Source organism: Equus asinus, chromosome 2, assembly GCF_041296235.1.
Source record: "Equus asinus isolate D_3611 breed Donkey chromosome 2, EquAss-T2T_v2, whole genome shotgun sequence".
Taxonomy (NCBI): Eukaryota; Metazoa; Chordata; class Mammalia; order Perissodactyla; family Equidae; genus Equus; species Equus asinus.
In genome coordinates, this window is record NC_091791.1 from 163,596,613 (window position 1) to 163,608,628 (window position 12,016).

General features: G+C 37.0%; 1 protein-coding gene across 1 annotated transcript; it reads right to left on the bottom strand.

Annotated features, from left to right (window-relative positions):
• Positions 1–288: 288 nt before the first annotated feature.
• LOC106833408 (olfactory receptor 11H6-like) lies at positions 289–1,574 on the bottom strand. Its single transcript, XM_014844599.3, has 2 exons — positions 1,545–1,574; positions 289–1,239 (listed from the first exon to the last, which is right to left on the bottom strand). The coding sequence occupies exon 2, from the start codon at positions 1,225–1,227 to the stop codon at positions 289–291; it is 939 nt and encodes a 312-aa protein (XP_014700085.1). The 5' UTR covers positions 1,228–1,239; positions 1,545–1,574.
• Positions 1,575–12,016: the final 10,442 nt, after the last annotated feature.

Below are 12,016 nucleotides of genomic sequence, written 5' to 3' on the forward strand. Positions count from 1 at the left end.
CAGGGACCAGGGAAGTGAACACAGATAAACCGCTTAGCAGTTACGGAGGTCAGGATAGAGAAGAAACTAAAATTCAAACACCCAGGTCATTTAACTCAAGTTACAATCTACCAAATCCTGATTTGAAGGCAAAGGCTGGTTTGAGCAAACTTTTGTCCATTAGTTAGCTAAGCAGAAACATGAATTTGCATCTACATCTCTAGGTGCAAATGCATAAAGACTTACTTTTAAACTTGGAATATAAATGGGGAAAAATAATCATTCTGATCTTGATCCACTGATGAGCTCTCATTCACTTTGACTAATTTTTGTGCATACTTGAATTTTTCTCAAGGCAGCCTTTATGTCCTTGTTCCGGAGACTGTAGATCAGCGGGTTTACAAGTGGGGTCACTGATGAGTAGAACAAGGTTACAATCTTCTGTATGCCAGCTGGATTTCCAGAGGCTGGGCTGATGTACATGACCATGAGAGTTCCATAGAACAGTGACACTACAACCAAGTGGGAACTGCAGGTGGAGAAGGCCTTATGTCTGCCAGCTGCTGAAGGGACACGCAGCACTGCTCTGAGAACCAAGGTGTAGGACCCAAGGATAAAGAAGAAGGTGATGAAAATAATAAGAGTGCTCAATATAGAATAGGAAAGCTCAATTCCAGGAGCAGCAACACAGGACAGGGACAGAAGAGGACCAGGGTCACAGACAAAGTGGTCAATGGTATTGGGGCCACAAAAGGGGAGTTGTGTGATAAGATAGATAGGGACCAGATAGCAGAGAAAGCCTGTTACCCAACAGAGGGCCACCAAGTTCATGCAAAGATGACGGCTCATGATGGTAGGATAGTGGAGAGGCTGGCAGATGGCCAGACACCGGTCAAAAGACATGAGGGGCAGAAAGAAGGTCTCGGTGGTGCCCATGGAGCAGAAGAAGTAGAACTGGAGGAAGCAGGCAGTGAAAGATATGGTTTTAGTCTCAGATAGGAAGTTACTTAACATATTGGGAACAGTGGTGTTGATGTAACAGATCTCCAGGAATGAGAAGTTGGCCAGCAGAATATACATGGGGGTGTGAAGCCTGTGATCCAGCTTCACTGCACAGACAATGGCCCCATTCCCCATCAGTGTCAGGATGTAGGACACAGAGAACAGCATGAAGAAGAAGACTTGAACCTCTCTGGAGCAGGGAAAACTCAGGAGTATGAATTCAGTCACTGCGTTTACTCCTGACATATTCAGGGCTTCCTAAGGGGTGGAAAGGCAAAAGTGACAATGACAAAAACGATCTTATTCTTTAATGCTCAGGAATATTTCTTTCTTAGAAATCCCTAAGTCCCTCAGATTTCCACTATTCTATTAAGCAATAATAATTTAACTATACTGCTGAAGACCATCCAGCTTTGAGAGTGCTTGGTATGATCCGACTTTGAATTTGAGACTTTCTCATTCCTCTTTCAGAATTTTCTCACAGTAAAAGACAGGATCCTATGTAATAAGTATCTTGGAGAAGGTTAACGACAGTACTTACAAATGTAAGTAGGTATGAAAACCAGGTACTTATATCTATAGAATAAGATTGAAAAGATTCGATATTGAACACAGAATTTCAAATATTTGGATCTTTGAAATTAGAGACAGAAATCTTAGGTATCTGAAGAGCAGAGGGAGAAAGGTAACAAAAAAAACCCACTGAAATATTTATGCATTTCACTTTTATTCTGGATGTATATTTATTGTGATTTATATTTATTGTTATCTATATTTATATGTGTTGGCATCTTAATGTGGCCTAATAACCGAGACAAAAATGTAAAACATACAAGAACACATGTAAGAACATCCTTTCTTCAGTTTTCATCAAAGTTTGTTAATTCAAGAAGAGTTTGAAATCCAGACACTTACATAATGGCTTTCAATTTGTCCCCATCTTTTCCTGTTAAATTAAAATATTTCTTTAAAACCTTGCTCTACGTTAAAATACTACTTGTAGGTTAGAAAAAGTGAGCAATGTATCTGGTATATTATATAAGGAATTTGAGGTTTTCACCAGAGGTGTCAGGATTCCTAGAAAGGCCTCCATTCTTCTGGTTTGTGGATAGATGTACAGGATCAAAAGTGTCAGATACTCCTAATAAGAGAACTCTGGGTACCAAGGACAATGGTGGGAACCATGAAGTCCCACCTTATCTCTCTGTAAAAGAATTCCTCTCCTACTTCTGCAGCCCCTCTGTTGCCACCATCCCATTATAGATGTGAAAAGTAGAGTTGATCTGAGAAGTGGATGGAGAATCTTTGTGAAATTGTCCTTCTCTGAATTAGACCTAGTCTTGGACATGTGATTTCCAAGTTGAGAAAAGCAAGACAAAGACAATAAAATTCCCTAAGATTCTGTTGTCAGTAGTTTGGTCTTAATCTATTAATTTATTTTAGGATGACCTCTGTTAGTGTGGGATGCTCATCACTTGGACCTAAAGACCCAAAGTGATATGACTGAATGATGATATTTATTTAGGAAAATATAAGTGCATAATACAGACCCAGAAACTTCTTAAAAGGATTCTAGCTAAGAATACTTATTAATTTATTAATTATAAATGTGGTGCTTTCCAGATCATATCATTTCCTAGCTTTAAGGATGATGACGATTGCAATTACTGACACAAAAGATGAGAGAAATTCAGAATTTTATGCATTGCACTTAACTGTAAGGCTCTTCTTCAGTCTGTGAAGAAGATCATGTTTGGCACAGGAAAGCTGTGAATAATTCTTCTGTAGCAGGAATTGAGAGTAACCCAGAAGCCAAAGAAACCATGAGGAAAGAGTGAAAACAGCAAGAAATAGTTGGTGACTAATGCATATGAGGATTCCAATGGCTTAGTAAACCATGTGGGAGTAAACACACCAATCTGAAGTGCTCAGTCATCTTGTTCTCCCTCCTTGCAATGGCTGATCATCTGCTCTATGGTAGAGCCAAATATGATTAAAAACAGGGAGAGCTGATTTTTTTTTTTTCTGCCTTGTTCCTCATAGCCACTTTATCCGTCATTTCTAGATGTCACTTCACTAACGTACTATTTCCCCAAAGACCTGAATCTGACTGGGTACAATTCCTCAGTAATAAGGACAGAATTTACATAGTATTTAGGTTCCTCCCTCATCCTCATCTTTCATCTTTCTGACTTCCCTGATTCTTAGCCCTTTTAGCTGTATAGATGAATCTTCTTACGTTAATTCACGTAACTTGAGGTGCTATTGTTTCTACAGCCAGGTAAAAGAAGGCATTGCTAAAAGGCACACCTCAGAGCCATCTTATACTTGTACCTCTTCTGAATCCATCTCCTCATAGAACTGGAAGGTCTGACTTGTACTCTTCTGTTTTCACTGCAGCCAATGGCATGCAAGATGGAGAGCATGGCATCCTTGGCAGCCAGCAGCCCAGTGATGGGGCTTACATTTGGACATTAATATTGGTTTGGAGAGAAATTGGCATATTGGTGCACAATAGAGACTTATCTATGTTTCTCTGCAACCTATGTCTTGTTCCTCCTAAGGGATACAGTCTCCTGTGAATTCCAAAAGTAGGGATTTATGAGGGAAGATTATCAATCATATCCCAAATGCTCCCTTCCCTCAGGAGCCCATTAACTGGCCTTTGGGACCCAGTTTCTCCAGTGGTTAATGATCATCTCATGTTATTCTTAGAGAAGTTATTCATTTTGTTCTCTAGACAGGTTTCTGTTATGGTGCAATCACTAAAGTAACACCACCTTAGCTGGAACACAAGGTTTTTGTTTTTCTTCTTATTCCCTTACATTCAATGTTGTTCATTTTTTCAGTCTGTCTGCAAGTTTTGGGCGCTCTTTTTTGTCAATATCAGAGTTATGTCATCAGATTTCTCGTTTTATTTCCTATTGACTCACTCAATGACTTGAAAATGGTTACTCCCTTTTTTGGTAAAAGGCTTCCTCTCCCAGGCCAGCTGTGTACCTCTAGTATGACAGTGATAAGTAAATATCATTTCATATCGAACAGGTCCCAGGAGGAGAAACCAGGGGGCATGTGTTGAAATGTCAAACTCCTAGAAGATACCTCCCCGTCTAGCCCCTTAGGTTATTTTAAACTGTTTTTAGCAAATATCCTTAAAAGTTGACATGATTGTTGAAATTTTCTTACTTCTTTTAAGTAAGGCATGGCAGAGAGAGATGCGTCAAACTTTTGGACTCTTTTGTTTTCTTTTTTTTGATATAGGTACAATTGACGTATAACATTATATTTGTTTCAAGTGTACAATATGATGATTTGATAGTTGTATATATTGCAAAATGATCACCACAATAAGTCTACTTAACATCTGTCACCACACAGAATACTTAATGTATTTTCTTGTGATGAGAACCTTTAAGATATATATATCACACCACATTTTATTTATCCATTCACGTATCAATGGAGACTTAAGTTGTTTCCATAAATTGACTATTGTAAATAATGCTGCAATGAATGTGGGGGTTCATGTACTTTTTCAAGTTAGTGTTTTCATTTTCTTCAGATAAATACTCAGAAGTGGAATTGCTGGATTATTTGCCAGTTCTAAATTTAATTTTTATGAAGAAACTACATACTGTTTCCCACATTAGCTGCACCAATTTACATTACCACTAACAGTGCACAACTGTTCCTTTTTCTCCACCTCCTTGTCAACAATTTTTGTTTCGGCTTTTTTATAACAGCCACTCTAACAGATGTGAGGTGATGTCAGGTGTTTTGATTTGAATTTTCCTGTTGATTAGTGATGTTCAGCATCTTTCATGTATCCATTGACCATCTGCATGTATTCTTAGAGAAAATGTCTATTTAGATCTTCTGCCCATTTTTAATAGGATTATTTTTTTTCTCTGAAGTTGCATGAATTCTTTATATATTGTGGATATTAGCCCCTTACCAGATACAGTAGTCCCCCCTTATCGGCAGTTTTCTCTTTCTACAATATCAGTAACCCACCATCAACTGCGGCACAAAAACTACTAAATGGAAAATTACAGGAATAAACAATTCATAATTTTTAAATTGCACACTGTTCTGAGTAGTGTGATGAAACTCATGCCATCCCACCTGGGACTGAATCTTCCTATTGTCCAGTGTATCCACAAGATATATACTGTCCACCCATTTGTCACTTAGTATCTAACCCAAAGTCAGGTAGACTATCAGGGTATCAGGTTTGGAACATACGGTTCAGTACTATCTGTAGTTTCAAGTATCCACTGGGTGTTTTGGAAGTAGCCCCCACACATAAGGGGGACTACCACATATGATTTTCACATATTTTCTCCCATTTTTCCAAGATTTTTAGTTTGATGTAGTCCTGCTTGTTTGTTTTTGCTTTTGTTGCCTTTGCTTTTGGTGTCTGATCCAAAAAGAATGTCACCAAGACTGATATCAAGAGGCTTACTGCCCATGTTTTCTTCTGGGAGTTTTATGGTTTCAGGTCTTGCGTTCAAGTCTTAGTCCATTTTGAGTTAATTTTTCTGTATGGTGTAAGATAGTGGTTGAGTTTCATTCTTTTGCATGTGGCTGTCAGTTTTCCCAACACCATTTATTGAAGACACTGTTCTTTCCCCATTGCATATTCTTGATTCCTTTGTCATAAATTGATTGACGACATATGCATGGGTTTATTTCTTGACTCTATTCTGTTCCATTGATCTGTATGCCTGCTTTTATGCCAATACTATACTATTTTGATTACTATAGTTTTGTAACATGGTTGAAATCAGGAAGTGTGGTGACTCCAGCGTTGTTTTTCTTTCTCAAGATTGCTTTGACTATTCAGAGTCTTTTGTGGTTGCATACAAATTTTAGGATTGTTTTTTCTATTCCTATGAAAAATGCCATTAGAATTTTGATAGGGTTGCATTGAATCTTTGGATTACTTTTGGTAGTATAGACATTTTATGATATTAATTGTTCCAATTCATGAACACAGTATATCTTGCCATTTATTTGTGTCTTCTTCAATTTCTTTCATCAATGTCTCATAGCTTTCAGTGCACAAGTCCTCACCTCCTTGGTTAACTTTATACTGAAGCATTTTACTTACTTTGGTAAAATTGTAAATGGGATTGCTTTCTTAATTTCTCTTTCTAGTAGTTCATTACTCTTCTTGAAATGTTTAGTAGAATTCACTGGTGAAGCCATGTGGTCCTGGACTTTTGTTTGTTGGGAGGTTTTTGATTACTGATTCAATCTCCTTACTAGTAACTGATCTGTTTAGATTACCTGATTCTTTCCGATTCAGTCTTGGTAAGTTTTATGTTGCTTGGAATTTATCCATTTCTCCCAGGTTGTCAAATTGGTTGGCAAATAAATGTTCATAGAAGTATCTTGTGATCTTTTGTATTCTGTGATATCAATTGTAACGTCTCCTCATTCAATTCTAATTTTATTTGTTTGAGTCCTCTTTTTTTTTCTTGGTGAATTGAGCTAATGTTTTGCCAATTTTATTTATCTTCACAAGAAAACAGCTCTTAGTTTCATTGATCTTTTCTATTGTCTTTTTTGTCTCTATTTCATTTATTTCTGCTCTGATATGTGTTATATCCTTCCTTCCACTAACTTTGGGTTTCATTTGTTCTTTTTCTAGTTTCTTGAGATGTATGGTTAGTTTATTTACTTCAGCTTTTCTTGTTTCTTGATGTAAATATTTATTGCTATAAATTTCCCTCTTAGAAATACATTTGCTGCATCCCAAAAGTTTCGGTATATAGTATTTCCATTTTCATTTGTCTCAAGGTATTTTCTTATTTCCCTTTTGATTTCTTCTTTGATCCATCGGTTGCTCAGTAGCACATTTTTAAATCTCTGCATATTTGTGAATTTTCCCATTTTCTTCTTTTAATGGATTTCTAGTTTCATGCCATTGTGGTTGGAGAAGATGTTGATATAATTTCAATCTCCTCAAATTTATTAAGAGTTGCTTTTTGGACAAACCTATGATTTATCTTGGAGGATGTTCCATGTGCACTTGAGAAAAATGTATATTCTGTTGCTCTTGAAAGGAATGTTCTTCCTATATCTGTTAAATCAACTTGGTCCAATTTGCCATTTAAGGCCAATGTTTCCTTATTGATTTTCTCTCTATATGATCTATCTATTGATGAATGTGGGGTATCAAAGTTCCCTACTATTATTGCATTGCAGTCTATTTCTCCCTTTAGGTCAGTTAATATTTTCTTTATATATTAGGTGCTTCTAAGTTAGTATCACAAATATTTATAAATATTGTATCTTCTTATTTGATTGATCCCTTTGTCATTATGTAATGACCTTCTTTGCCTCTGATTACAGTCTTTCTTTAAAGTCTATTTTGTCTGATATAACTATAGTGACCCTGCTTTTTTTTAGTTTCTATTTACACAGAATATCTTTTTCCATCCTATCATTTTCAGTTTTCAGTTTGTGTTTGTCCTTACATCTGAAGTGAGTCTCCTGTAGGCAGTATATAAATGGGCCTTGCTTTTTTATCCATTCAGCTACTCTATGTCTTTTGATTACAGAACTTAATACATTTACATTTAAAGTAATTATTGATAGCTACATACTTATTGCCATTTTGTTAATTGTTTTTGGTGGTTTACATTTCCTCTCTCTTCCTTTCTTCTTCTCTTGGTCTCTTCCTTTATGGATTTGTCGATGCAAGTAATCCATAATCAATCTATAAATCAAAATTGGGGTGAGTTTATTATGAACCAGATCTGAGGACTAGACCAGGGCCATCCTTCCCCAGGGAAGGAGGGGCACCAAAGAAGTGAGGTGTACAGAGTGGTTAGATACTGTCTAGGAACAAACAGCATACATCACATATGACAGGAATGTCCCTTTTACAATAGTCATGAGATTGCTTTGCTGGCATAGAAGATTGGTGATCAACAGGTCTGTGGTCACAAGGTGAGCATAGCAGGTGAGTAATTAATCTTGAGTTCCCAGGAAGAGATGCTTATCCTTAAAGAAATGCTGATATGGGGAGAAGCTACATCCCTATCTTTAGGAGCACCATTCTTGTCTTTGGGAACAAATAAATATTTAATGTAAACATATAATGTGTGCTCAACAGGTCATGTCAGGCCCTTTTGGAAAAGGTTAGGCCAAATTAGTTTTAACCCAAATGGCTTCCTCATATCCTCCAATATATCCTATTGCTTATCATTTATTTATCAATTCGATGACTTTCTTTTGTTGTGTTGACGAAAATAATCCATAACCAATCTATAAATGAAAATTTGGGTGAGTTTATTCTGAGCTTAAATCTGAGGATTATAACCCAGGGCCTTTCTTCCTGAGGAAGAAAGGGCACCAAAGATGTGGGGTGCACAGAGTGGTTATATACCCCCAGAGAGGATGTTTCACATAGGATTGAAATGTCCCTTTTACAATAGTCGCGAGACTGCTCTGTCGGCACAGCGATTGATGGAAATAGCAGGTAGGTCTTCTGTCTCAGTGAACACAGCAGGGCGGCAGTCTGTTGTCTCCAGCTGAGTGGTCACAGGTGAGCTGGGTGGTCAAAGGTGAGTGCAGCAATCAGTTCCTAGCCTAAGGAAAAATGCTTATCCTTAAGGAAATGCTAATGTGGGGGGAAGTTGCACCTTTATCTCAAGGGCCTTTGTTCTGGCCATAGGAAATGTCTAAGCAGATATACAAGCCTGCTCAATAGCCACAGTCAGGCCCTTTTGGAAAGAACAAAGTCAGGCCGAATTAGGTTTATACCAAATGGCTTCCTCATATACTCCAATATATCCTATTACTTGCCATTTTTATTTGTCAGTTGTATGCTTATATTCCTTTCTCTTTGTCTTTTTTGTGTCTACTGTAGGTTTTTGCTGTATGGTTACCACGAGGCTTACATATAACGATTTATATTTATAATAGTCTATTTTAAGCAGATAACGTGGAACTCGACTTTCATTACTTTTTTGTGTGCATGTGTGTGTGTGTGCATGGGCACATTGGTATGCATGCACTTAGAATAGATATTTAACAAAGTTTTTCTGCTATTGTCAGTTTGGAGCCATCTCTAGTGAGACTGAGCTCTTATTAATAATTTATTATTTATTACTATTATTGACTACTTATTTGTATCAGTCTCAGAATATCAATAGTAGTGCTATCAGCTAAAAATGCCTGGGTGCATTCACCTGGGCCCTGGTGAGCTCCTCACAGAGACATCCCCTTTCCAAACCATTGTTAAGACTAGACTGACCCTTTGAATTATTATTATGATTACAAGACACTTTTCAACAGCAAGAATTAGGAAATTTACTTCCAGGCCCTGGAGTGTACAAGGCACACATGGGGCCACGCAGTGAAGTCAAAGGTAGAGAGAGAAAGTTCATGGGCCTGAGGATGGCTTTTATTGGGGTTGAGAGTGAGGGCCTATGGATTTGTAGACTCACTATTTGTTGGTAAATTTAAAGTGTAAAGGTCAGAATTTAAAGCACAGGAACAACAACAACAAAAATGTAACCCAAATATTAATTATTGAAATTAACCAAGATCTATAAAACAAAAGAGCCTCATTGTGGGGAAAAAATCTGGAGATTTATCTAGTGTATGGCTAGTGTATGTGTTTATTTCAAATAGCCCTTTCTGATGTGGATGCCTCTTTGAAATGGATGCCTTTGCAATCAAAGCTTCAATCAGGCACTTGCATTACAAAAGGAAGAGCCAACTGTCAGGGTTTACATGACAACTACATAGCATTCAATGAGCAAAAGACAGTTTTGTAAGGTAGAAATGCTTTTGTCTTTTAAATGGTAGCAACACTTTTTCAGTCAGGAAAATTTATTTCCCAGGATGTGCAATCAACCAGTTTTTTCATTGAAAGCTTTTGTATTTCAGGGCACAATAGAGAATTTTCTTGACACTAAGTCTCTGCCAGAATTATGATTAGGAAGCAAGTGTATAAATTTCAGTGTTGTTGACTCAGATAATCCATACCCAATCTATAAATCAAAACTGGGGTGAGTTTATTATGAGCCAACCTTGAGGAGCAAATAACCCGGAGAGTCCTTTCACAAAGGAAGGGAGTACTCCAAAGAAGAGGGGAGTATGGAGTGGTTATACACCATCAAAGAGCGTGCATCATATGCTATGCAGCATAGAGAAAAATGAAATAATCAAAATACTTTAATAACCTCCACCAAAAAACAAGAAGAAATAAAGGAACAAAAGCAGGACAAATAGAAAAAAATAGTGTATCAGTAATTAAGGACTGGAAGCAAAAATTTACCGATGTCACGTGTGTGAAGAAAACACAGTCCCAAAGAGTATAAACGATGTACATTTTGAACACTCTATTTCACAGTGAAAAAGATTTTTCCAGAAAAAAAAAGGAAATTCTCTGGAAATCCACATAGACACCTCACCATTTCATTTAAGACATTATTTCTGCCTTCGTTCTGGCAACCAATTTAACCTAAACATTATGAAAACTGTGGATAAGGAAAAGACGTTACACCAAGGCATCTTGAGGGAGTTATAAACCCACCCAAGGGGAGACTGAAGACGTCACAATAATCTCTAAAATGAAACTTTAATTGCACCCCTAGAAGTCTCAAAAATACTCCCTTCTGCTTCATTCACCTGTATCCCTGTTTTGAAATCTCCTCACGAGGTTCATACTTCACTGCTTTCAGCTGCTCTACAGCAAAAGTAATCAATATATAACATTCATCGTTGAAATTCCTCTGCTGAGCGAAGCAAGTGCAAGATCTGGGTGCCTAGGGGTGATGGAGGTCTCTCATATTGCCCTTGATGGGAATATCCATATGTCAATTGAGGCCCGGCCCTCATCTCAAAGACTGATTATAAGGCTGTGCTTCTTTTCACTGCCTATCCTATTGCCCAACAGAAGTACCCTATTGCTGTTTCTTTTGGGCAGTTCAGAAAAGGAGGAAAGAGAGTTTCAGCAGCTAAATTTATATATCCCAGAATTTGCAGGGTCAGGCCCCTTGGTTTTGATTTCATGTGAAGAAAAGAGAGGCATCAATGAGAAGATACAGATTCAATGCTTATTCCCAGCTTTATCCACACTTAACCCTATCATGAAGGGTAAGTAAATTTTCTCCCTCTCTAGACATCACTGCATTTTTTCCTAAGACATCTACAAATGGATGCTAGCTCCAGTGGAATCCAATTTTAATATTAATATATTTTTGACACTTTTCTGAATTTTATTTTTCTCGATATGTGATTTCATTCACAGTATCTCCAGTAATATAGTAATAAGTTGTGTCATATGTACTGTTGGTTCCAGTGCCCAGCTACTGAGATCTCCCTCAGATTAACAACTCCTGAAAATTTCTTGCCTAATGACTCACAAAGGAAAGCCTCATTATTCAGAAATTTGACAAATTACATAATTTGATATTAGAAGACTGTTTAGTGTTATGCTCAATAACTCATTTCCACAATGGCTTAAATTAATATAACCTATTCCCACTCAGTCGTATGCACATCACAGGTAAGGTCATGCCCTTCCTTTAATCATTTATTTTCTGAATCTTAAATTATTAACACTACCATGTTTTAATGTCTTCTTCCTTTATAGAAGACTAAGCTGTATGTTTTTAACTATCAGAACGTATGACGGTCAGTAAAATAAGTCTAAGCAACCAAACAGAGCTGCCCATAGCTTTGCCATGTGATGCATTGGAACTGAGTGAAATTTTAATCTAGTCTTTAGGTTCACTTAAATTTATTGTCTTTCATTTACATTTGTAAACAATTATGCTAAAATATATGTCATAGTTACTTGATAATCATATTTGTTGATGGCACTATTATTAACAAAAACAGCTATAAATTTTTCAGGTCCTAGTATATTCCAGAAACTGCACTAGGCACATGCACTCAGTATTTCCACAAGAGCTCTGAAAAATAGGTGTTAATTTACTCAAGAGCACACAGTATGTTATGTGATATTTTAACCCAAATCAATGCGATGTTATCATTTATTTTCCTCTAA